The 27540-nt window shown below is 43.8% G+C and overlaps 1 protein-coding gene across 5 annotated transcripts in view; it reads right to left on the bottom strand.

The window, feature by feature from the left end:
• The window catches only part of MTHFD1L (methylenetetrahydrofolate dehydrogenase (NADP+ dependent) 1 like), a 164305-nt gene that overhangs the window by 126971 nt on the left and 9794 nt on the right, over window positions 1-27540 (bottom strand). For 2 of the 5 annotated variants that reach the window (XM_054721834.1, XM_054721835.1), the window contains 6 exons: window positions 25076-25200; window positions 24513-24613; window positions 23294-23430; window positions 11096-11207; window positions 1791-1882; window positions 867-964 (listed from right to left, as the gene is read on the bottom strand). In XM_054721834.1, the coding sequence (XP_054577809.1) occupies window positions 867-964; window positions 1791-1882; window positions 11096-11207; window positions 23294-23430; window positions 24513-24613; window positions 25076-25200 (665 nt within the window). Of the gene's footprint in view, window positions 1-866; window positions 965-1790; window positions 1883-6295; window positions 6373-11095; window positions 11208-17401; window positions 17603-19106; window positions 19217-23293; window positions 23431-24512; window positions 24614-25075; window positions 25201-27540 lie in introns of those variants that run through there. The other 3 variants (XM_054721836.1, XM_054721837.1, XM_054721838.1) reach the window with 3 other exon arrangements.

The raw sequence follows: 27540 nt of genomic DNA, 5'->3' as shown, positions 1-27540 counted from the left end.
CTCTACAACACAACTGGTTACCGAGTGAAAACTTAGTCAGTAGCCATTGACACTGTTTCCCAACGGCGACGAAGGGATCACCTGGGGAAGCTGGGGTCACCTGGGGAAGCTGGGGTCACCTGGGGAAGCGCTGGCATTGTGTCAGCCTCTGATGAAAGGGGCGGGGCCAACCCACTGAGGGAACAGCCACAGAGGACCCGTGATGAGGCTGGAGAGCGCCCTTCTCTGGCTGAGACATCTTCTCTAGCTATGCTCACAATGCCGAGACTGTGTTCTCCAGCTTGTATTGCCAAATTTATAGAGAGCATGTAGCTTACACTTCGTTAAAGCCCCTCCGAGGGAAGCCCATCCCAGAGCGTCCTGTTGGACAGCGGATCCTCCCACATACGCTGAGCACTCCCCACCTGGACTGGTGTTTGGCGGGGTTGACCATTTACCCCCAGAGTGGAAACCTACACGGCCCTCAAAACCAGACGACGTATGTTGGGTATTTCTAACATTCAAAGAATATTCCAATTATTACATGACTGTATTTGGTCAACTCTAAGACACCATCATTTTATGGACAACTAAGAAAAACCCCCATTGCCATTTAATTCAGGATATACATTAGTGACAGTCAGATACATACTGATTTCAGAAGTGAAAAAATATATTAGAACTGATAGGATATGGTAAACATGTTCATTATTATTTAATTTGGGAGTACTTCAACGATAAGAAAAAAATAGCGTGGCAATTTGATTAGAGAAAAATGATCTACCATTGAGGGCATGACACCACAGGCATGGCCCCCTCAGTGGGTCATTCCGGATAGCTAAGGCACTTTGATGAGCTGACAGCAGTATAAACGAATCACCAGATACCTGGGCACTGGGGAGAGCGGCTGAAGTTTCAAGCAGTGAAGTCTCCAGCGCGTGTACTGCTGCTCACGAAGCCATCTCCTTCCACTGCTCACCATGTTCTTCATTCAGAAGGGACGGAAGGAAAACGTGTTAGAAATGTAAATGCTGACGGGGCATGTGTGTGAACTGGGAAAATACTACTCAGGGCGGCACGCCAGGAGAAGATTATCAGGTTGCACAACGACTCAACTGACCATCAGGAATACTTTTATTCTCATGCAACTAAATTTGTAGGTTTTTCTTAAAAAGGAAAAGATAAGATATATATGATATATGTACTATTAAAATAGTTTAAGTGTTCACTAAGGCATCAAGGGCACGGATTAAATTTACAGAGTGGGTTCTTCATCTCCATTAGAAGTAAAGAAAATGAGGAAAACATGAGAATATATGCACAATCAGGCTGGATGCCTAGCTTCCAGAATTTGCAACAGCACCCTAGCCGGTTTGGCTCAGTGGCTAGAGCATCAGCCTGCGGACTGAAGAGTCCCAGGCTCGATTCCGGTCAAGGGCACATGCCTGGGTTTCAGGCTCGATCCCCAGTAGGGGGCTTGCAGGAGGCAGCCAATGGATGATTCTCTCTCATCATTGATATTTCTATCTCTCTCTACCCTGTCCCTCTCCCTTCCTCTCTGCTATCAATAAAAACATATTTAAAAACAATTTGCAACACCATTTCAAGTATAACCCTCCTACAGTTGATATAATAAGTAAGCAAATTAAATTATTAAATAGTAACACACACAGAGAGAAATAAAATTAAAGGACGTATGTGTGCAAAGTGTTTAATACCGGATCTTTTTATAAAAAAAAAATTATATAATATTAGTCATTATTAATCAAAGCTCCAAACCCAAAATTCTCCAGTGGCTGTGTCGAACACACCTGGATCCGCAGAGCTGCAGCAAGGAGGCTCACGTCATTTTCCGCGATGGGACCACTGAAGGGTACACCCGGAGAGCCAGAGCCCAGCTTCCCTGTTAGGGGGGAAAAAGACTTTCAGCACACCGTCAATTATATCCAAGGGCTCCTTGTAAAAAGCCGGCGGCGCATCGAATGATGCTCTCAATTTTCACCAAGTAAGTTAGAACGCCATGGCAGGTGCAACTCGAGGTAGGTCACTAGTCCCTGGCACCATCCTGGGGCTCTTGATTGGGCCACAGACTGTAGAGTTGGACTGGATTAAAATCTTACCTCTACCTCTTACCAGCAAGTGTGACTTTGACCCTGTTCATTGATGTGGGTAATATCCACCTCATAGAATTTTGTGAGAACGGCGTGTGATGTGACAGGTACAGTGCTTGGCATATGGTGTGTATGTTTAAACAATACGTATAAAGTAAAAGCAACTTCACACATGAATACAAAGTAGTTTCCTGAACTCCTACAGGATAAAGCCAGCCAGAGTGTTATGTGGAAGATCAAGCTTTCTCTGATCATTACAAAATCCCCTTACCTAAAAGGGATGTGACCAATTTCCCATCGAAACTGAGACATTTTAGAATATGAATTTGGGGGATTGTAAGAATTCTACCTTTCTCTCCTGTGGCTGGCGCTTGGAAGGTTATAAAAAGCAAACACACATGTAAAAATGCTTTAGCTACACCCTCGCTTGGAGAAGAGAAGCAGTTCTAATAACAACTCTTCTGAACTAAGAAATGCTTCCCCGCTTTTTTGGCCACTACACTTTGAAATGATCCATTTTGCTGACAGTCCTTCGCCAGAGAGAGCACCAAACACTTCAGGGTAAGTGTTCTGTGATGTCCTATTGTCAAATGCGTTCAGGGTGTTGGAAAGTCATATCCCTAAGGTATTGTTTAAAGATTAGCAACACTTCAGTTTTACAAACCTATTCAGGCACAGGCCAAGAGTCTAGAGAATGAGAGAGATTTGTTTTGCTTTGTTTGCTTCAGCAGAGGTCAGATCGGAAGGTCTTGTCCAACCACTACGGAAAAGAATTATGCTTTCCTCCTTATCTCTATCCTTAAAGGATGGAAACACAGGGGAAAAGCTACATTCTAGGAACTGGTATCAATTTAGAAATGTATGTTCCTGGAACAGAATCACAAATACCCATGTGAATGAAGAATATTTGCCTATGGAATTACACAGTGAATAATTCCTCCTATTAATCACAACCACGGCCTTCCATGCAACAGAATGTGGCTAACATAAAAAGGACGTTAAAACAACACAAAATATACATGTATTTTAAATCTTGGAAGAATCTCATAGGAACAAGTATTTCTCTTTTTGAAGGAAGTTATCTGGGTTTCAGTAATGCTTTTATATCATATTGTTTTCTTTTCCTTCTACTATAGTCCATCCAATAAAATTAAATGTAATGCTGTTTTAGTGGAAAAGTACAAGATGGTTATCTCACGGTGACAAGATCAAAAGTTACTGTCACTTTCCTCTGTGCTATTCCATACTTCACAAAACTTCTAACACGAACACCTTTCTTTTGTAGTATGATCGATGCATCGTAAAACTAACTTAAAAATTCTGAATCCAGAGAATTCAAAGCAATTAAGATGGTAACTTGACAAATTAGGAATACATCCTTAATAAATTTCATCTAAAGAGAACGGGGAAAGGAAATCATATCTCACCCCCTGCCTGTACGGAGGGCGGGCCCCATCCAGAGGGCTGTCTACACTGGCCTATGAGTCCAGCCAGTGTCCCATCCCAAACCAAATGGGTCTTTTCACTTCCACTAAACACTCCCCATTCACTCATGGCTCCTCCAGGGACAAGTCAATGAATCACTTTAAAAGACAGCCTTTCATTTATTATCCATACTAATAAAAGGATGATATGCTAATTAGACCTGATAGACCAAACATCTGGACTTCATTCCGGAGGTCCTTCCTGACAAAGCCGGGGCCCAAAGAAAGCTGCCTAGGGTCCTGGGTACCTGCGTCCAGCCTGGGCGAAGCCAGCCTGGGGCCCCGGGTGCCTGGGGACGTCCAGAGGGAGGGAAGCCTGAGTCCCGGTTGCCTGAGGCTGGCCGGAGGAGGGAAGCCTGGATCCTGGGTGTGGGGCCGAGGCAGAGGTGGTTAGGGGCGATCAGGCAGGCAGGCAGGCAGGCAGAGGGGTTAGGGGTGATCAGGCAGGCAGGCAGAGGTGGTTAGGGGCAATCAGGCAGGCAGACAGAGGTGGTTAGGGGTGATCAGGCAGGAAGGCAGAGGGGTTAGGAGCGATCAGGCAGGCAGGCAGGCAGAGGGGTTAGGGGTGATCAGGCAGGCAGACAAGAGTGGTTAGGGGTGATCAGGCAGGCAGGCAGGAGAGCAGTTAGGAGCCAGCAGTCCCGGATTGAGAGAGAGATGTCCCTGATTGTGAGAGGGTGCAGGCCAGGCTGAGGGACCGCCCCCCCCTTACACCCACATTGCATGAATTTCGTGCACCGGCCTCTAGTTTGTATTATAATAACCAAACTTTCCACGATAAGAAAATTTAAGACGAAAGTGTTACAATACTTTCCCTGGAAATCAGCATAGGCCTTTTCTGACAGGAGCTGTTTTGAGGCCAGTTGGGAATTTTGCCAGAATAAATGAGTGGGAGGGGCCATGGGGCATTCTTCAGTCTCCCTGCCATCTCTGTTACATGGAAATGCTTCAGCTTATTTTGCAATCTGGCCGAGGGCACCATTCTTATAAAACATGTGCTGTATAAACCCACAGACTGAATTCTAATATTTTCTCCTCCTCCCAGGAGAACAATTCACCAAAAAATTTATGTGAAAGTTTGAAAATCGAAAGAGCTAAAAATTACAAATTAGTAAAGATGAACTGTTAAAAAAAACACACATGATTAGCTTGTAAGTGAAATATACCAACTTAAGTTCATGTACTAAGGTAAACACATTAACAATAAAAGGCAATAAATAAAATTTCAGTACAATTTTTGTGACCATGCTCAAAAATGTCTCACTTATAACACCTGAATTACACTATCAAATAATTGCATTACTATTTTAAAAAAGAATACAATGTAAGAATCTTCAAAGGGTTAAAAATTAGTAGCCTATCTAATAAAAGAGTAATATGCAAATTGACCATACCTCCGCTATACCCACAAGCCACGCCCAGCAGCCAATCAGGAGCAAATATGCAAATAAACCCAACCAAGATGGCTGCAGCCACAGAGAGCAGGAGGGAGGCTTGGGTTTCCCTGGCAATGGAGGAAGCCAAGCTTTCCGCCTGCCCTTGCCGGCCTAGGCCTCTACTCAAGGCTACAAAGTTTCAATGACAGAAGATAAATAAATCCAAACAGAAATGGTGGCAGCCACGGAGCTGGAAAGAGCAGGAGGCTAGGGTTGCCCCCGGCGATGGAGGAAGCCAAGCTTCTGAAGCCCTGGCCTGTCTTGGCCTCTGCTCCAGGCTACAAAGTTTCAATTATAGAAGATACATAAATCCCAACAGAAATGGCTGCCACCATGGAGCAAGCAGGAGGCTTGGCTCTACTCCAGGCTACAAAATTTCAATTGTAGAAGATAAATAAATCCCAGATACTAGGGCCTCCGCTTGGGTCACCGGGGGGTGTGGCCGGCCTGAAAAGGACCACAGGCCCCTTGCCCAGGCTGCCCCACACCCCAAGGGAACCCCCACCCTGATCCAAGACACCCTCAGGACAAACCAGCTGGCCCCCACCCATGCACCAGGCCTCTATCCTATCTAATAAAAGAGTAATATGCAGATTGACCATCACTCCAACACACAAGATGGCTGCCCCCATGTGGTCAAAGATCCTGCCCCCATGTAGACAAAAGATGGCCACCACAGATGGCCAGCAGGGGAGGACTGTTGGGAGGGACCAGGCCTGCAAGGGAGGGCAGTTGGGGGTGATCAAGCTGGCAGAGGAGGGAAGTTGGGGGTGACCGGGCCTGCAGGGGAGGGCAGTTGGGGGGGCCCCAGGCCTGCAGTGGAGAGCAGTTGGGGGGGACCAGGCCTGCAGGGGAGGGCAGTTAGGGGTGACCAGGCCTGCAGGGGATGGCAGTTAGGGGCAAACAGGCTGGCAGGGGAGCAGTTAGGCACCAATCAGGCTAGCAGGGGAGTGGTTAGGGGGTGATCAGGCTGGCAGGCAGAAGAGGTTAGGGAAAATCAGGAAGGCAGGTAGGCGAGCAGTTGGGAGCCAGCAGTCCTGGATTGTGAGAGGGATGTCCGACTGCCCTCCAGGGGTCCCAGATTGGAGAGGGTGCAGGCTGGGCTGAGGGACACCCTGCCTCCGTGCACAAATTTCCTGCACCGGGCCTCTAGTTAATTATATAAGCAGCCCTTTTGAAATCACTGAAACCAAATTAAGAAAAAATTGATGCAGACTTGTTTATTCTAAATGGTTGAGCCTTAAAAAAAAAAGAAAAGCATTAAATAATACATTGTATTGAGAACTAATTAAATTTTGAAATAAAAAAAAAAAAACTGGCAAAAATATATCTCAGGGATAGATCCAAAACATCTAGAATTTCCTAAAAAAAGAAAAAGAAAAAATTAAGGAAAATGGTAATAGATACAATGGATTTTAGAATTAAAGTTCAAAAGTCATAAGCAAACATTCCAACTCTAATAGGATAATGATTAAAATACACACATGCCCAATTTCTCTAAAGCTGCGTTCTTCCATTCTCACAATCTCATTGGAACTCTTCCTTCCTTGGGCTTGATTTCTCACATATAAACTTTCATGAGTTATTTTGTGTGCTGGTGTGACAATAATGAAATGGAGAAAGTGGCCAACATTTATTGGCAGCCCCTATGAAAGAGGCATGGCACATGAGGAGGCATCTCATTCATTCCTCCCAACAACCTTGCTCCCCTCGTGCCCACAAGGACAATGAATGGACAATGAAGAATAGAGAGCTTAGGTTATTTGCCCAAAGTCACCCAAGTCTATCAATACAATGCATTAAGAGTTAAAACAAACCAAAAAACTCTCATCTGAGTCTGATCAATGCTGACCCCAAATTCCATGATCTTCCCTCGCTATTGCATGTCCTTCAGATTCCTACGAGGGAAGGCTCAGTCCCCTAGGATCCCTCAGCTCATTAGCATGAACTCTGGGATGCAGCCCAGGGTTCTGCCCCCACTCCACACTAACTACAGTTATGTTTGCTTAAAACAATGCCATAAACTATCCTGACCCACAAAACTGCTGTTTTAACACTGTTCTCTGGGCCCAAGCCATTACGACCCGTTTCTTCTTTGTCTCGTTTAGTACATCAGGAAATAAGTCCTAATATTGGGGTACAAATGGTTTTGCTTTAGCAAGCATAGCACTACAAAATCACAGCCCAATTCTTTCAAAATTAGAAATAACTTTAATAAAAAAATCCTTATAACTAGGAAACTGAACATTGCTATGTCCCTGTTTTTTTGTGTGTTTTTTTTCTTTATAAAAATACATTTTGATTGATTTCAGAGAGGAAGGGAGAGGGAGAGAGATAGAAACATCCATGATGAAAGAGAATCATCGATCAACTGTCTCCTGCACACCCCCACCAGGAGCTGAGCCTGCAACCTGGGCCTGTGCCCTGACCAGGAACTGTGACCTCCTGGTTCATAGGTCGATGCTCAACCATTGAGCCATGCTGGCTGGACCCTGTTTTAAATCTAAAGAGATTCCAGCCAGAGAAGAGTGAACAGATCCAACAAGGTAGGCGTAATCATTTTCTGAACACTGCTTCTAGGATATCAACCTTCAGGAAAACGTCTCCAGAGATCAGATATTCCATAAAATGCCTCTACCGAATTACCTCATCGTAAATCATCATACCCCATCTAATTTTACAGGGAGGGAGGGAGTAGGGAAACCCTGTACCATTAAGATAAGCATAAAAATTTCATTAAAAAACCCTGCCTCCAGTCAATCACAAGTTTATTAAAAATTCTTTTGTTCTTGAGTTTAAATAAAAGCATTTTTCCTTTTAATAATAATTGAAAAAGTCTATTCACTTTTTTCAAAGGGGGAAGATTATATAAAAGGGGGTCTTCTACCAATTTACTCATAGATTAAATTTTCATACTAATCAAAGTTGTTAAAATTACAACTTTGACTACTGAGGAATGCATGCTATTGTGAATAGTACAGGCTGGAAAATGTTCATCCATTGCATCAACACAGAGTTTTTCATCTTTGACTTTGCCCTGCCAGTCCTGCTTTTAAGTGGGAGACAAATTCAAGGAAATGTCTCTAAATCTACAGCTAACTTAAAACTGCAATCGGAGTACAATTCCGAGCTGAGCCCACATTAATTCACTCATCCAGCACTCAGTATTAACTGAGCACTTACAATGTGTCAGGCACTGTTCTGGACTCTGGACATGTAAAAACAAGAAAACTACTACTGAACCAGATAAATAAAGGTCCTAAAAAGAAATTTATTAATAAGGCAAAGTTTCACTAATAAAATATGTCACCTTCATAAAATCATGGGTCTAAAGGGATTCCAAAAGAACATGGAGGAAGCCTTGCCCAGTGTTGCTCAGTGGTTGAGCGTTGACCTATGAACCAAGAGATCATGGTTCGATTCCCAGTCAGGGTACATGACTGGGAATCGGGTTGTGGGCTAGATCGCCAGTGTGGGGCATGCAGGAGGCAGCCGATCAATGATTCTCTCTCGATCAATGATTCTCTCTCATCCTTGATGTTTCTATCTCTCCCTCCCTCTCCCTTGCCCTCTGAGATCAATAAAAGTATATTTTTTAAAAAGGGAGAGAGAATATGGAAGTAGATGGAAGTAGACTCTCCTTCAATGCTTTTCATATATTATTTTCTTTTCATTCTTATACCCCATAATTCAGCCAGAATTATGAAAATATTGTCCTAAATATATAAACTCTAATAAAAAATGACAAGTAAATATTACACAAAAACATCCATTTTAAAAAGTAATGTCATAACTAACTTTCCAACAAGGATTCTGCGGAGAGGGGCAAATCTGCTCCATCTACCATTTTATGGGCTCGGTATTTATTTTTCAGTGGAAAAAAGTTATACCCAGAGACTACATTTATTTCAAACAAGTATTTAGAGGTTGCCTATTTGCTAAAAAAAAAAAAAAGCCATAAATCCCAATTCATATTGTATTGTACCTAATAGCTGCATTCATCGATGTGCTCTTCACCCAAGAGCTGAGTACACAAGCACTCTGGGAAATTCCTGAGCATCTATCATCCCTTGCCCTCCCCAATCTACCCCACCCCCTTCAGCCTAAGGGGTTTTTAATCTGATTGCTTAATTCTGAGAGGAGCCACATTTCCTGGAGGGGAAAATCCAATATTTCTCTTTGAAGAAAGAGTTATATGAATGTCAATAATGCCTTTCATGTCATATATTTTCTTTTCATTCTACATCCTACCTAATAAAAAGGTAATATGCAAATTGACCATACCATCCACACACCCACAAGCCACGCCCACAAGCCATGCCCACCAGCCAATCAGAGCAAGTATGCAAATTAACCCAACCAAGATGGCTACAGCCACAGAGAGCAAGGTTTCCCAGGTAACAGAGCAAGCCAAGCTTTCCTCGAGCTGTTGCAGGCCTAAGCCTCCACTCAAGCTACAAAGTTTCAATTATAGACGGTAAACAAATTCAAACAGAAATGGCGGCAGAACGGAGCTTGAGAGAGTAAGCCAGGGTTGCCGGCGGCAACCGGGGAAGCAAAGCTTTCCGCACACCCTGTCCGGGCCCAGCCTCCACTTAAGCCTACAAAGTTTCAATTTTAGAAGGTGAATTAACTGCCACAGAAATGGCTGTGGCCGTGGAGGGAGCAGCAGGCTTGGCTCCGCTCCAGGCTACAAAGTTTCAATTGTAGAAGGAAAACAAATTCCAGATACCAGGGCCTCCGCTTGGGTCGCCAGGGGGCGTAGCTGGCCTGCAAACCACCACAGGCCCCTCGCTCAGGCCGCCCCACGCCCCAAGGGAACCCCCACCCTGATCAGGGATACCCTTCAGGGCAAACCAGCTGGCCCCTACTCCTGTACCAGGCCTCTATCCTATCTAATAAAAGAGTAATATGCAGATTGACCATCACTTCAACACACAATATGGATGCCCCCATGTGGTCAAAGATCCTGCCCCCATGTGGACACAAGATGGCCAGCAGGAGAGGGCAGTTGGGAGGCACCAGGCCTGCAAGGGAGGGCAGTTGAGAGGGACCAGACTTGCAAGGGAGGGCAGTTGGAGGTGATCAACCCTGCAGGAGAGGGCAGTTAGGGGTGACCAGGCCGGCAGAGGAGGGAAGTTGGGGGCAAACAGGCTGGCAGGGGGGCAGTTAAGCATCAACCAGGCTGGCAGCAGAGTGGTTAGGGGGTGATCAGGCTGGCAGGCAGAAGCGGTTAGGGGCAATCAGGAAGGCAGGCAGGAAAGCAGTTGGGAGCCAGCAGTCCTGGATTGTGAGGGCTCCTTCGCCTCCCTCTTCCAGTATCTCTGCATCCACAGGTCACTCAGGGACTTGAGGTGGGCTGAGTGTGGCCCAGAGCTTCCTTGGCCTCTGTGTCTTTCTGAGTGAGAGAGGGGTGCCTCCTGTGGGCCTGCGCCTACTGCCGCCTGGCTGGGTGCCCTGGTGCTGGCACAGCTTGAGCTACCCTAACCGTGGGCCTGGTGTGATCCGGCATTCCTGGCTGCCTTGGTGAAACACCATCAAACATCAGCACGAATCCTAACACCACCTCTGTTTGTCATGGTGACTTCCACACAGCTCTGAGGTGCCGTCAGGGGGTTCATTCCAAGGGGAAACCTGGGAGACACGAGGGCTCGTCTCCGTTTTCCATCCCTCCTGGCCACTGTTTTCATGTTGAGGTTTGGCTGAGATTTGTTTGGAAGGAAGGATTCTGGTGCTTTTTAAAAGACCGCGGAAACCACGATCTCTAGCTGATCTCACACATGTACAAATTATCTGCTTTAGGCCACAGCCGGCTTGACGGCTCGATGCCGGAGGCCGGCAGGGGAGGCGGCGGAGGCGGCCACTGCACTTGGCCTCTTGGCTTCTCGTTGGGGGACAAAGTGGTTCCCGTATCAGTAACCCAAAAGGTGGGCACATCAACACGCAGTTTCCTCTACTGCGCACGCATTCCGACCATGACCAGCAAACGTTCCAGGAACATACTCTTTTGAATAAGGTTACCGTGTTTTGTAACAATCACACCTGTTTTTTATCAGCAGCCCGGCACCTATTTTCACACACTCACCTGAGAGCAAGTCATGGGAACAGTTGAGAACAATGGTTTCTGGTTGTATCCAAGAAAGGGGAACGTCTTCTGGCTTGGGCGAGCCTAAGACCACAATGTCAGCCTCTTGAAGCTGGAAAAAGAAAAACACCACGGGGTTCAATCTGTTGAATAAAGACATGACGAGCAAAAAAAAAAAAAAAAAAAAAAAAAAGACACGACGAGCGATTGTCCTTTTTTACCGCTCACTGCAACATCAAGAAAAGGGCGAGGCCAAAGAAAACTACGATGGAAGGCCGGGTCGGAAGGGGGAGCTGGGGTGGGCGGCACCCTGAGTCACACAGCGGCTCAGGAGGAACACAGGGGCTGTTGTACTGGGGCCACTTGAAGATGTGACCAGAGCAGGGGGCCTCTGGCCCATACAACTGAACAATCAAAATTAGAGCCAGATGGAGCTTGTACTAGACGTATTATGGGAGGATTGTCAAAAGCTCGAGAAAGGATCTCATTTTCCTTGAGGCCTTGGTTAGTCTCGTGAAACCTGTTTTTTTGTTTTGTTTTTTAAAAGAAAAAGGCAAGAATGAAACCACTACTACAAAACACGTTTATCTCGTCGGTTCCGTTCGCATTCTGCCAACACAGTGCCGGAGGAATGTGTCTCGGAGGAAGGTCCCGTCTAGAGGTAGGGTAAGCAGGTGGCTCTGAGCTCAACCAAAGAATGACCACCTGTCCCCGCACCAACGAAGCAACCGAGGATCTGAAACGGGATCTGTGTGTGCAGGGACAGAGGGGAAAAAGAAATCTTAGATCCTTCTGGGGAGACGGCTGCGCCTGCACCTGTCCGCTCGGTGCTGCCAATATCGCACTGAATACCCCAAATATGTGAGGGCGGCTTCCTATACCCATTTAGTAGATAAGGAAACTGAGGCTCAGCAAGTATACGTATCTCTCTACACGTCTTGTTCAGGATCCTGAGGTAGAAAGAGAGGAAGCTGCCTGCCCTCTGCTTTCCAGACTCAATGCCCTGCCACCACCATCCCCCACCCACCCGGTAAACAAACGTGCTCCACACGCCCTCCTCCATTCTCAGCTTGGACAGGCTGACCCCTGAGGATCTCAAGGGAGAACTAAGCCAGCTCCTCAGCCTGAGCGCTGTAACACCTTCTGGGCAAGAGACCTTGTCAGCTCAAGTCTCTTCGGCCTCTTGGGACCAGAGACGGCAGCGAGGGGAAGCAAACCATGACAGTCCTACTTGGTTTATGAACAAAATGGCCAAGATCCAGGGCGGCTCCAAGCTCCCGACACAGGAGAAGCGCAGGAACAATGTAAATGCGTGTCTTTTCAAAGAGCCGACAAAGCCAAGATCCATTTGGGTTTTTTGTTTTTGTTTTTTTGCCAAGATCCATTTGATCATGCAAATAGGACCAAGTGAATTAACGTTCACCGAGCAACACTAATGAGGCAAACAGTGCTTGTGCTTTTCAGGCTCGTAGCTCATTAAGGCACAGGAAGAAGAACGAATTCCCTGAAACGGTTCTCAGCGAATCGAGCGCATGAATCACATTAAAAAGACAAGTCCCTGCTGAAACTACCATTCTCTCCTCATGCTCCACGGCCACAACACTGCAAGACGAAATTAAGATGTTTAAAGCCAACACGTCCAACAATCTGGGGTGTTAATGCCACACGTGCTCTCTCCAGATAGATCTGAAAAGCAGGCGGACTTTAGGGCGATGTTCTATTTCGGGGAAAAAGGTGTTCTTATGGAAAGAGGATGTCACATCTGAGTAAGAAAATGCACCTCCTCCTTTACCTGCACCAGTGCAGACATTCCACTACCGTGAGTCTCAAGAGAAACACAAAGGTTCAACGCTGTTGAAAAGGACCCGCAGATAAGAAACACCATTTTTGCTCTATTTTCATGCACAATAGCAGCAAAAACAGAACATGTTAAAACATCTATAAACAGTTAACGTGTACAGGACTGGAACGTTCGGTTTGGAAAAAGCCAAGGATCACAGGTTCGCACAAGTCCCCTAAGATCACTTAGCTTCCTACACGTGGTGTCTTCGATGCAACCTGTTCTTTTCATTACCTATAAATCTCGGCGATCTCACCCGACCCCTCGCCTCCGGACCCAGACTCAGCTCTGCCACGGGCTGTGCTCAGCCGCAGCTGGGGACACTCGGTCCCACAGAACAAGGACGAAAACCTCCTCCCTCAGCAATGATCACATCATAGCTGCTAATTCTTTCTGGAAGGGACAAGTGCTAGATGCTTACATCAATAAATAACCCCCCCGAGGACCAGGGGAGATTTTAATGAGCTAAAATTCAAGGAGAATTATCGTCGCGCTGGCAGTTCCTACTTTCCTCCTCCCCCATGGGGAAGACCCTGGCCAGGGCCTGGCTTGAAACTCTACCTCATAACAAAATATTGCTTTCTCTGCTGAGAATTGAGTAGAAGCAGCTTAAAGAGAACGCCCACTCCCCAGGCATTAGACCAAATGTTAAAACAATAGCAAGACGCGGCTAGGCAGACATTTAACGCGGAGCATATGGGAGCCGAGGGGCGGACCGGAGGGTTTAGATAACATGAAAGATGTTTTTCTTTAACTCATTGATTTTTAAGGGGGGTCGGGGGGGGGGGGGTGAGTGTCAGAACATGGAGAGGGAGGAAAGATGTGATTTGCAAAGTTATAAGGAACATCATAATTTTGCAATTAGCCAACAAAACGCATTTTAAAATTTAAACTATAGGAAGTACAGCCTCACCCTCCTCGGCTAGAAGACAGACTTAGCCTTCTGCTATCGGTGTGTTTCAAAAGGGTGCATTTGAAAATCGGTGGTATGAGGATTGCATATACTGTATACCAGACCCTGGGATGGGTTTAAAAAAAAAAAAAAGGATGAGAGATATTTTTGAAGAATTGTGGTTTATAGTACCCAGGACTGTGAAAGCTGTTTTTTTATCCTTCCCAAGTTATCAGCGGAGTTCAGTAAATAACGTTCAAAAGGAAGACCAGCGCTCAAAAACTCGACAGCAGGTGCTCTCTCCAGCCAAGACGGGGTTCTACAACGGCTCGCTCAGCAGAGTAAGAGACCAGGCTTCTCCGGTGGACACACTCCTTCGCCTGCCATTCTCGGGGGCCACGGGGGGCAGCCACTGAGGCTGAAAAATAAAGCCCCTGCCTCAGAGGTCAGAGCTGCCGCTATAAGGTGGAGCGGGCAGGGCGAACCTCTGGACAGGAAAGGAAAGGAATCAACGCTCAAACGAATCAATCCTACTTCTCTTGCCCACACAGACTGGCAAGTCCGTTTTACCAGTATTTAGCGTCTGGGCAGACCGGCATTCTGGCTCAGGCCCTGTGCGTCGCTGGGGGGGCCCCCACGGGAGGGAGGTGGTCCCTCACCTGTTCTTTCACTTCCAATGAGCCGGGACACAGGGTGGCTTGTGTGAGCCCCTTTAGGATTCCTTGACTATCTTGTGGCAAAGTCCTAAAAAATTAGGTGTTTTTCTTTTTTAATGAAATGTCACTTTTCTCCCAGTAAGTGCCCAATCTCCAAATTTGCTGACCTTTTCTTGGTAACAGACAAGTAGGGGGGTCGGGGGGAGGCCGGGGAAGCAAGGTACTGAAATATGAAAGAGGAGACGGACTGGAGCTGGGGATGGTCAGGAAGGAGGGGGACACAGGTTGGGACCCCTCACCGTACCAATGTAGTTAAAACCAGCAGCTTGGGTAAGAGCTCTGAGGGGACCAGGAAGGATGGAAGAAAGGGGGTGAAAGGACATGCCTGGGGAGGACTCCTCTTAAGTGGTAAGGGAAGAGGAACAAATGATGACCGTGGCGTGGCCCAGGCTCCGAGGACAGGGTGTGGTTGACAGGTCTGCGAGATGCCCAATGGCCAAGCAAGCTCAAAGCACAAAACCCCATTCCCGGCCATTAGGAATTCATCAGGGACTTCACCACAGAAATGGGCACTGGCAACCGTGCCGGGGAAACTCTTGCCATTTGAGTGGAGTGTGTGCCCCGCAAACGAAGGTTTTATTCCGGCAGAGTTCCCATGAGCAGAGACCCTGTTTCTACATAAATTATTCTCACTTAGAATGTTCAATTCTTTGAGTTAAATGAACTTCTATTATAGGATTATTGCTTCGTACCTATGGATCCTTAGCCACATGTCCCTGAAATGTAAGCACACTATCCAAAAAAATGTTAAAATAGCTGCGGAAATATTTTAAAATAGGAATGTCAAACCACTTCATTCAGATGTTGCAATAGTTTGGCAAGATACGAGAAGGACAATTTCAGCAAAAGCTAATTCCCCCAACTCATGCACACCAAGTGATCTCATCCTGGGAGAATTTTCCTTTCAGGAACAGGGTATGTTTCTTTTTTTCCACTCTCCTCCGTGATCAGTAGAACAGATTATTGGCCTCTAAAATTAAGACCTACCTTATGGTTATTTCATAAATCAGAAGGACTACAAGCCAAATGGACAGCGAGGGATTATGATTACAGCACTTATCTACCAAATTTCCCCCCCCAAGGCTAATAAATGACCTTCCTTTTTCTACATGTTCCTAAATTCACCTCTTACATCACCATTCAACATATTTACTGCTCAGTGTCTGAGAAGAGACTATCAAAGATACTCTCCTGTGTCTAAAATGATAGGAAAGACAGCTCATCCCTCTTCAAGTGACCTTCACACTCACCTAAGTTATAAGAGATGATGAAAGGGAAATGCAACCTCCAATCTAGTAATGGATATACTTGGAATGATTCATCAAAACTAATTCCCTTCCTCACACCCTAGGACATAAAAAAGTCAGGCCGAGAGACAAAGACCCTACGTGTACATGTACTTTGAGGGGGGGTCTAACAAGACAAAGACTCAGAACCACGGAGCACAAGAATGAAGAAATGCTCACGTGACTGTTCCCAGAGCAACACGAAGCAAGCCACGTGTGAGAGGCAGACAGCCCTCGAGACTTACATTTATGCTACTAACTACGGGCTTCAATGTCTACGACCCCTTGAAGTTAATGCAAATTGATGTGGCTGTGGGAAATTAGCTTTGCATTTCCCGACACATTTATGCTCTCCAATTCTGAACCTTGGATCCCTCGTCGAGATTTCTGCATTCCACTTCCTTTGAGGAACTCTTGGGGCCTCCGTTGCCTCCGCTGACAAGTGGTGGTGTGAATAAGGCCCTGATCAGGCAGGGGCAACAGTGGAAAGGACAAGAGCTGACACCAAAGGCACCGGCAGGCCTTGAGTACTATTCAAAACTCCGTTAAAGAGAGCACAGGGCCTATATTACTCAGGTCACCGGTCACACAATACGGAGGAACCTTGGTATTTACTTGGCACAAGATCTGTGGTGTCCCGGGGTCAGGGGCTATTTCCCCCCATGCCAACAACAATGAGGCTATCCTGATGAGGGGGCACCCTCCTACCCCACCCTGCCCTCAGTAAGGTGGACGCTTTCCCCGAGGAGTGAGCCTGGAGGGGTGGTGACAAACCCAGGCCTCAGCCTAGTTCAGATTCCTTCTCTTCAAAGGGTGTCTATGGGGTTATTAACTGTTGGCATAAAACAACGGCAAACTCAACACAAGTCTAATGTCTTGGGTCTTGGTCTCTCCAATGTTCCCTATCCAAGCTATTAGGTACTTTGGGGTTTTAAAGATTAGTGACTAGACTTTACGCCATTATCCGGAATAAGAGTTGACATAGGACAGTGACTAAAAACATGGGTGATAGTGCCACCTCCCTCATTTTAAATTTGTAGATATTTAGAGTCTCTTTACTTCTCTGAGCCTCAGTTTTCTCACCTTTGATATGGGGAGAATGAGACTCCTGCCTAATAGGATGACTGTTCAGAATCAGTGAGAAAACATAAATAAAGGATAGTACGTGGTTCACAGTAACCACTAACCGATTAATGTTAGCCACCATTATTGCCATTACAATATGTCACTAGCTTAAGTGTAACCTCTCCTGTTAAAAAAATTATCCTGCTCATCAGAAACCTGAAAGGCCAGAAGACAGTGGAATGACATACTTATAGTGCTGGAAGGAAAAAAATCTGTCAACTGAGAATTCTATATCCAGCGAAACGGTATTTCAAATATATAAGGAAGAAATTAATCATTTGCATATTAATAAAAGCGAAGGGAGTGCACTATCACTAGATTTGCCCTATAAGAAATGTGAATTGGATTCCTTCAACTTGAAATGAAAGGACACTAGACAGTAACTCCAAGCCATGTGAAGAAAAAGATCTCCAGGAAAGCCAGTATTATAGTATTTTTGGTTTATAATTACACCTTTTATTATCTACAGGATTTAAAAGAAAAATGCATTAACAATTATAAACATACTAGAGGCTCAATGCACGAAATTCGTGCAGGGAGCTCGGCCCTCGCAGTCCCGGCGGCCTCGGCTGGCCCTCGCAGACCCTCACAGCCCCAGCTTCATCCAGAAGGTCGTCCGGCTGTTCTCTCTAATTAGCATATTAGCTCCTTATTATATAGGATTTAAAAAAAAAAAGATTCATCATTTAATGTAGTCCAGTTTAATACCTAGGGTTTTTTCCTTTCCTATCTTTTTAAAAAAATATATATTTTTATTGATTTCAGAGAGGAAGGGAGGAGGAGGAGATAGAAATATCAACGATAAGAGAGAATGACTGGTTGGCTGCCTCCTGCATGCCCCCCTACTGGGGATGGAGCCCACAACCCAGGCATGTGCCCTTGACCAGAATCGAACCCGGCAACCTTCAGTCCCCGGCCTGACGCTCTATCCACTGAGCCAAACCAGCTAGGGCTTTCTTGCCTATCTTGAAAAAGCAGTTATTCTTTTTACAAGATTTCCTATGTATAATACAAATATATTGAGAATTTTCCAATTCATTCTAAAGTCTTTTATAAGCTATGCTATGTTCTGAATTTAAACTGGGAATGACTTTGTGATAATTTAGCTTTGCTCAAAAAAAAAGACACTGGCTCTTCAAATGTGAAAGACCTGTATTTTTTCTTTCTTCTGTTAGTTCTAGCTTTGAGGGTTTCCTTGCTCAGAAAGAGGAGAAGTGAGAGCCTCAGAGAAAAACAAAATGAGACTGTTCTCTTATTTCTAGATTATTTCTTATACACGCAGCTGGAAGTGACGTGACTCGTCCCAGCTGGAGGCCTTCGCATCGTGGTCCCGCTGCGGCTAACACAGATGCAGAAGCGGCTCTCCGTTAGGGGCGCGAGCAGGCCCTGCACACACACAGCCGGAGTGCCTGACACCCTCTTCCCTGGAGAGCGGGGCCACGCTGCCTCCTAAGGACTAAATGTGGAACCGTCTCTCACCTCGGACTGCTGCTGGCACCAGGACGAACAGCTGAGAATTCTCATTGGGGTGAGGAAGAGGATATCTCCAAATCTAGGACAATTCTCACTGAGCGATGCGCTGTCCCGGCCTCACATTGGGGACACGCCACTCCCGGGGCCTGGGAAGCTGAGCGTGGGGCTGGAGGAAGTACGTTATCCCTTGGCCCTCTGCCAGAGCACCACGCCCGGTGCTCTGCTCACTGACACCTGATAATCCACAGCTTGGGGCTCATGTGGACAAATGCCTAGACCAGGCGTCCTCAAACTACGGCCCGTGGGCCACATGCGGGTGTTTTTGCCGTTGTTGTTTTTTTTTTTACTTCAAAATAAGATATGTGCAGTGTGCATAGGAATTTGTTCATAGTTTTTTTTTAAACTATAGTCCGGCCCTCCAACGGTCTGAGGGACAGTGAACTGGACCCCTGTTTAAAAAGTTTGAGGACCCCTGGCCTAGACATTCTTCCCCTCCCTTACCATAAATGCAAAACGCACCTCACAGCTCAGGCACAAATCAGGAAACAGATTCTTAATTTTCAAGGATACACTCAGATAGGCATAAGCTATAAAGCTACCAAATACAGAAATCTACTGTTTTCTGTAGAACTCTTCAAGACAAATTTCGATTCCTCACACTCATGCTCCATGAAGATTTTACGTGTAATTGGTATCCAAAGAATATCCTTAGATTTAGGCAGGCTGGCAGACAAAGGATCCGTTTCTATAGAACTAACGCGATGTAATTGTTCCTCAAAACTGTAGGACCTGGAAGGAAAACAGAAACCCCCAGCAGACGTGATTTGAAATACTAGTAAAGTGGCTTCTGAAGAGCAGAGGAATCTCGGGAAGGCAGAGGGACCAGAGGGGAAGCTGGGCTTGGCCAAAGCTGAGCGTGCTCGTTCTTTCTCTCTCTCTCTCCCCCCCGTCCCCCTTCTCTCTCTCACAGTGTCTTTTAGTTTTGCTTTGGTTTCGTTCCCTCGGCTTCCACAGACTGTGGGAAACCTCACAGACAGAGCGCCTCTCCTTCCCCCAGCCACGCAGTGGAAGCACGGGTACCAGGCTTCCAAGGAGGGAGGGATCCTGGATCCCGCTGGGGTTTATCTCCTTAGGGTTTGATGGACCCACCTGCCTTTCTACATCGTGGATCAATGACACATCTGCATGGAGAAACTTGCCAACGGCTTTCCTGACTCACCGCAACAGCAGCCAAGCTGTTAATGTGAGTGTTAATCGGTGCCAAGGGCTGTGCTGAGCAAGCTTACACAGTTACTGAATTATCACAGCAGCCCTCTGAGGCAGGGAGTGTCACGGTCCCCATTCTACACACGAGGAGACGAGTTCACAGAAGTCTAGCAACAGCTAAGGCTTGAACCCAGAACTGTCTGCCACCAAAGCCCATGTTCTACGGCTTACCGAGGACACGGATGCTGTGCCTGACTCCAAACCTTCGAAGGTCCTACAATTTTGAGGAACAATTACACCTACATTACATGGTTAGAGCCGGCTGCGATTACTCGAAGGTCATCCAAAACGTGAAAGGCTGTATGGAGCTTAGGAGGTGGTAGATAGGACTCTAGTGTTACAGGATCACGCCCTGAGCCAGAAACCCCCCATGTCCTTGGCGTTGGAAATCCCCAACCAGACGGCCAATAGGGATTCTAGTTCCATGCCAGGTACAAGCAAGCAGGTGAGAAATGCTTTTCAAGGATAATTTCCTTCGATCTAAGCGCCATAAGCCTTTGCTTCCCCTTTCCTTTCCCTAACACATCACGGCTGATACCCAGAAGCTAAATGGACAAGAACCTTAAAATGTACTACTATTCCTTGTTGGTGAAATTAGAAGACAAAAATCCCAACCTGTTGTTACATTTATACCTTCTATTTTTTTTTTTCACAGTGATGTTTTTCCAAGGATGTGGCAAGAGTGGACACAGCCTGTCCCACTTGAGTGCCCCAGGACGCTAACTCGTGCCTAGCTGTTCTTTGTACCACCTTAACTGCCACCCTTTGACTATGGTCGGTACAGAGCCCACTGACCCGCTGAAACAAGGCCCAGAAATGTATAGGAATAGTGAAAGGCCCAGAATGTATAGGAATAGTGAAAAGTCAAAGGTCAGGCAGAAGCACGGAGACATCGCAGTGGGAAGGGAAGTGGCTGGTGACGCGCTAAGCACGAGCACGAAAAATGGGAAGATAAAGCTTCATCTTGCAGTAGGATGGGAGCCTGTCACAAGTACAGTGAGGAGCCAGGGAGAGGGGGCCAAACACCAGACACGAAACAAACGTCAGAGACAAGTTGGGGAGCCCTGAGCCTTTCTTCCCATATTTTCCACTACAGCGATGAAGCCATAAAAAGAGTGACAGTTGACAGGCTCTCGGATCACGGTGGTGCTGTTGTTAGGACCAAGGACGTAGAAAACAACATGTGTGTGCGACATGAGTGAATAGAGAGAACCTTCTTAGATTTATGAAAACCGAAATGTAACCCAATTTCTGGATTCTCTAGAGAGTAAAGCTACTTAGTCGTCCTCAAAGTTAGAGTGAGATTTATCCCAGAGAAGTCGGGTGATTTATTTCCATAATAAAAAAGTCCTTTAAAAGATGTCTTTGTTTTTCAACAATACAGATACAACTAGCAAAAGTATCTGTGACAGCTGTGAAAACATTCAATTGCCAACGAAGACATTTTCCTCTCTCACCACAGCTGTTCAGTGCAGGGCAAGGTTTATTTTCCTCTTCCACTAAGCTTCCAAATCAAAAATTCGGGACTCTAAATTACAAAATACTGCCCTTGAATTTTCTTGAATAGGCTGCCATCATGTGGTGACCGCTAAAAAGACACATGGGTTTGAGTTCAATTCCAAGATCAAATTCCTTGAGCCGTCTTAAAACAAGAATTCAATAGGATTGATCCACCTGCTACTCAAATATGCGAAGTCTCAGACAAGACACCAGCATTTCCTGGGCGGGGCTACAATTTGCTTGCTTTCATTCTCATACAGCAACATGAGGAGCCTGCACTTTTAGATTTTGTTCTGTGGTAATCTATTGTATTTAACGTGCTTTTAACTTGAATTTGCTTGATATTTGGGAAATGCATGGTGATTTTTTTTAAATTAAAAGATGTACTAACTATTTAAGACATGAAAGTAGTATAATAATAATATTACACACCTGGACACCCCACCCATTGCCCAGTTTAAGAAAAAAGACACGACCAATACAAGCGAAGGTTCCCAGGTCTCCTTTCCATCCACAGCCACATTTTTGTTCCAGTAAATGTTTTTCCTGATTTCGTTCATACTTTCCATCCATTTCTTCACACTTTTACTCTCTCAGTATGTGGTCCTATAAATATGTACTAGTAACATTGCTTTCAGACCTTACATAAGTGGCGTTCATGAAATGAGATATATCCTTCTTGCTTTTTTTCAATGAATGCTGTTTTTAAAAGTTCTTCCACGTTAATATTTACAGCTCAAGTTTTCTTTCAAAATCGTCATTTAGGTCCTTGGGCTTCCATATACATTTTAGAATCAGCTTGTCAAATTCCACAAAACAATATTATGTCAGGATTTTGATTCAAATTTATGAATTAATTTGGGGAGAATTAGTATTTTCAAGATAGTGAGTCTTCTTATCCATGCTTTTATTTGGTCTTCTTAACGAATCTCATCAAAATTATATAATTTCTTTCAAAAGGTCAGAAGTAAGTTTTGTTAAATATATTCCCAAGTACCTTATATTCTCATTACTATTAGAAATTGTATTTTTTTAAAAATTAATTTTCTAACTGGGTGTACTATTTAGAAACGCAATTGCTTTTTGCAAGTTCATTTTAAATTGAAAAACCCAGCTGAACTCTTATTAATTCTCATAGTTTTTAATAGTAGATAACCATATCATCTAGGACTAAAGACAGTTGAGTATCTTCCTTTCCAATCATTATAAATTTTCTTCCTTTCTTTATATTACAGCTTGTCTAGGAATTCCTATATACTGTTAATTAGGAATACCAATAACTGATAACCTTTGTCTCTCCTACTTTTAAAAGAAATAAATCTCTAATATTTCACTATTAAATGAGATACTTGCTCTAACTTTTTATAGACGTTTTAATGAATTAAGGAATTCCTTTACATTCCTAGTCTAAGAGATTCTCTAGAAAAATCTCATAAAGGATACTAGATTTTATCAAATGACTTTTCTTCACTTACTATGGTGAGATTAGTTTTTAATCTGATGATGTAGCGAATTACAGTAATAGATTTCCTGATGTTAAATGACCCTTTGTTCATTCCTAACATTGCTGGTGTTCTCTCTTTTTGTCTTGATTATTTTGGCTAATGGTGAATCTATTTTTTCTAGACTTTTCCAAGAACCAACTTTTGGCTTTGTTGATAATCTCTCATGTATATTTGTTTTCTGTTTCATTAATCTATGCTCTTTACTGTTTTCATTCTTTGAGATTTTGTGCTGAATTCCACAGTTACTGAATTATCACAGCAGCCCTCTCCAACTTCTTAAATACGTAGCCTATACATTTCCAGCCCCTCACCTTTTCTTTTCTTTTTTTAAAATATGTTATATTGATTTTTTACAGAGAGGAGGGGAGAGGGAGAGAGAGTTAGAAACATCGATGAGAGAGAAACATCAATCAGCTGCCTCCTGCACACCCCCTACTGGGGATGTGCTCGCAACCAAGGTACATGCCCTTGACCGGAATCGAACCTGGGATCCCTGAGTCTGCAGGTGGACACTCTATCCACTGAGCCAAACCGGTGGCTCTCCTTTTCTAATACAAGCATTTAAATTTTTGTTTCGAACAGGTCTGATGCTTACCTTGCTTTGAAGCTGAGGTGTTTTCCACTGGGAGCTCATCGTCATGGACCCTTTCCTCTGGAACAGGCATTGGAGGGTGGCTTCCAGAGACCCATGGGCTCCTACTACCAAGATCTTCTTTCCATCTAAGCTGACACCTGCCCACCAAATGGAAATCAGTCTTACAACCCAAACATCAGAGCCTTCCTACCACACAGCTTTAACGTAAGGCACAATAACCTTTTAAAACTTGCTCCTCTGAGCACCAGCCTACAATGACAAAGCCATAATTTACTCTTTCTTTGCAGATTCAATGATAGAGTGGCCATGAATCATCACCCTGATAATCCCAAGGATGACAACCACTCTCTATATGAATTATGTCAGATATTTGAGCTTAATGGCTAATGTCCTAAAGGTCAGCGGTCACCTACCTTTCGGACCTCACGGACCACCAGTGGCCCACAGACCACCGGATGGCAACCGCTGCTAAAGGTGTATCTTGAAAGTTATTCTTCTAATTGAACTTTGGTGTTTACTTCGGAAGTTTTGTTTGGTTGTTGCTTGTTCAGGTGAGAGGGAGGGACATGTGCCTCTTTTTTTACTCAAGTTGTATTAGAGAAAAATTTAGTTGAATTTTTATGTGTTGAATATATATGGTTAGCAAGTACTTAAATACACGAAACACCACAATAATTTACTCATTAAATTTAATAACCAAGAAAAAGAAATTATTCATTTCTATGTCACTGACATAAAAATGCAAGATCAAGAAGAGAATGATGGAAATTAAATACTGATTACTACAGAGATATTGCTCACTGATAAGTCCCAATCTAGGTTTTATAGCCTAAACTATATCTAACAGCTTTCTCATTTAAGTTTTATATATAAGTCTTATATAGGAATTCATACTGACAGACTTAAGAAGATAAAACCTGAGACATTTTTCATTATGGTTATTTTGATTGTTTTCATGAGACAAGCTGAGAATTTGTTTAAAACTGGTTATTTTTACTGATTTCTCTTTTAAATTGCAACACAATTAATCTTATTAGAAAAATCTTCTGTAGTCACTCATATCTCTCAAAAGATGATATAAATAAGCTGACACTGAATTATCACACTTCCATTTTTCAATTAGGATCCTGACATTCTAGAAACAAATCCTTACTAAAAAAATAAGGATTATAAATACCAATAAATAGAAAACAGCAGCATTTCTGCAGGAGCATCATACCTGATTTTTCAAGAAGTTCAATTACAGCTCTGGCCACAGGTGAAATAAAACATTCATGGGCATCCCCACGGACCAACTTCCCCAGGTTTACGTCTGTTACTCTGAAACCAAGAATAAGGCAACCAGCAGTCAAAACACGACTCAGCTGTAATTTGAAGGGATTAATCCACAGTAACATCCAAGTCAGTCATGAACAGGTAGATGTATTAAATAGTTAAATGTAAACTAAAGAGTGGGAGGAATAAAAGCCATCAGCTTCTCAGAGTAGCCCCTCAGGCTGTTGGTCCCTCTGAGTCGGGATGACCTGGGGTGTTCTGATTCTGCCCTACAAAAGGACAAGTGTGTTTGCTAAAGTATGTAACTTTCTTACACAGAATTTAAGAAGCCCTCAAACTCTCAAAATACTGTAAGATATTTAAATGATACTAACGTTTAAATGATGTTAAATATTCAAATGATTTATTTTCTCTCTTAATTACTGACATAGTGGAAACAGTGGAATAAAAAATTCATAGTAGAAAAACTCATTTAGCAATTAGTTGTTTTCTTTTATATTTCCTCACCCATCCACATCTTTTTCTGGCTGCAGGGCATTGAGGACTTTGTTGCTAAATGAGTTCTCAGAGATCTGAAGGGCAAGGCCATGTACTCTGGTGTCTTCATTAATCTTCAAGATTTCATCTATAATCTAAAGAGAAAAAACAACTAAAATCTGTTTTGCCAAAATAAGAGCCACCAATAGAAACTCTGTATAAAAAAAAAACATATTCATAAAAACACATCTCTTGTAGTTTATTTTTTATTCCTTGTTGACGTCTTGGTATAAAGTACAATGAAGAAGTCTATTTTCTCTTTTCACCATGTTTAGAAATGCTCAAAAAAAGCTTGGCTGAATTTTTTAGTGACTTCTCAGTCTTTGTTATCACTCTGCTCTCAGCCAGAACAGCAGAGAAGAGAACAAAACCAAACCAAAGCTCAACAGTTAGTACAGTTTAGATAGGCAAGAGACAAGTTGCTGTCAACAATCATATATACGCCAAGCAGACTGCCAACTTTCAGGGAGGCCAGAAAGCATGAATCAAGCATTCCACCTGGTCCAGCCAAGCCTGTTTCAAAACACAGTGTGTTCAACAAGAGCTTACTAGTCACGACATCCAAGAAGTCATCACTCGGGTTCTCATGTTCTCTGGACCTGAACGGCACATAGAAAGCATTTCCAAAGGCTTATGATAGATAAACTGAGATATCTCCTTTTTTTGTAGGAAACACTAAAATAATTCACGATTTATGAAAAAGTACCGTTTGGGAAGCTAATGTAATAGCTAATGAATGGCTAGGTATGACTGTAAGCAATACTCTATCCTCTCTATTGTTTTTTAATTTTATGCCAGAAATGATTCATTTCACTTAATACTCTTTGTTCATAAGTAAGAGAAATACTAGCCCGTGGATTTGGATCTTACTAGGAAGTGTTGGTTTACCAGTTTTGTTTCCCTGTCTAAGCAGAAATCACTTATGGTAAGAAAAGAAAAAGCTATTTGATATACAAAATTCAGAAAGAAAATTTTCTCATTCATTCATCATTCTTTCATGTATTCAACAACTATTGAGTGTTTTCAGCACCTACTTTGCCCAGTCCTAAGTAAAGGAAATAGATCTGTGATCAAAATTCCTGTCCTCATGGAGCTCATATTCTAGTGGAGAAGATGAGACCAATAATAATAACAACACTATAATATTTGGAAGTGGTAAATGATGTAAAGAAAAACAGAGCAGGGAAAGCAGGGTAAAGGACTAATACAATGATGCCAGGTGGGGTTGGTCAGAGGGGGTAGCATCTAAATACAGTCCAGAATGAAGTGAGGGCACTATGATTACCTGAACTAGGATATGATAGAAGAAACGACAAAATCTTAATAAATTAAGATCTTTACTCTTTTCCAACATAATAACACCACCACACAAAATCATATTTATCATAATTTCAAAGAAAAATAGGACATAAATGACTCCTTGTAAAAAAAATACGGGGAAAAAATAAAAGTCAAGGGCTATCAATACCAGTGGCAAAACAACCTAAAGAAATGCAGATTCTACTGCAGACACTGGGTGTCCTTCTACAAACACACTTCTCTGCATTTTGTTAATACTGGCTTGAGAGGTGTCAATATTTGTAATATTACAATGGCAAGTGTGGCAAAAACTATCTGCCCAATATCCGGTTTCCTTTCTTACTCAGAATAAACGCTTGATTTTTAGTTGTGGTAATAAATGATCTAAGGCCACCCGGTATAAAGACTACATTTCCCAGTCTCCCCTGCATCATGGCCAAGTAATTAGGTTCAGGCCAATGGAATGAAAGCAGAATTGTGACTTTCAGGAAAGGTCCCTGAAGCGAAGAGATGGAGGGGCCTGTCTTTGATCTGTGGCCTTCCTTTTACTTGCTGGTGATAAGATATTGTTGAACTGAGCCCCATGATCCTGGAAAACAGGGACAGTTAAGAAATCACTCCACCCTGTGTGCACTGCAAGAATAAGTCTCACTGATACTTCCTTATCTTTCTAGGACAAGGCAGACAGAGACCCTACAAATTCCCATTTTTGACTCATAACAAATTAGCTGAACTATTTGTCCCCACTGATCAATCAGAACAAAATGCTTGCTGGTCAAACTCTGGGCAAGCTTTCTCTTTTTCCCTCCCCCAGGTTCCTAAACTTTGGCCTACCCTGGGCTAGCAGATAGCCCCTTCTGAAAACAGGCTGGAACTCAGGGTAAAACATTCTCTGATCTGTTATCTCATTAAGCTGCCCTGTCACCCCACTTTCTCTCATGGGGTTCCTTCTAGACTTCTCTACCTTTCCCTATACAAGAAACACCCTTTTAATTTCTGTAATGATTAGTGATGTTGACCAACTTTTCGTATGTCTATTGGCCATCTGTATGTCTTCCTTGGAAAAGTGTCTATTCAGGTCTCTGCCCACCTTTTAATTGGGTTGTTTTTCTGGTGTTGTCTGAGTTCTTTATAAA

The sequence above is a fragment of the Eptesicus fuscus genome, chromosome 10, assembly GCF_027574615.1.
Source record: "Eptesicus fuscus isolate TK198812 chromosome 10, DD_ASM_mEF_20220401, whole genome shotgun sequence".
NCBI lineage: Eukaryota > Metazoa > Chordata > Mammalia > Chiroptera > Vespertilionidae > Eptesicus > Eptesicus fuscus.
Note: the sequence above shows the minus strand (reverse complement) of the source record. Positions and strands in the feature narration are given on the sequence as shown.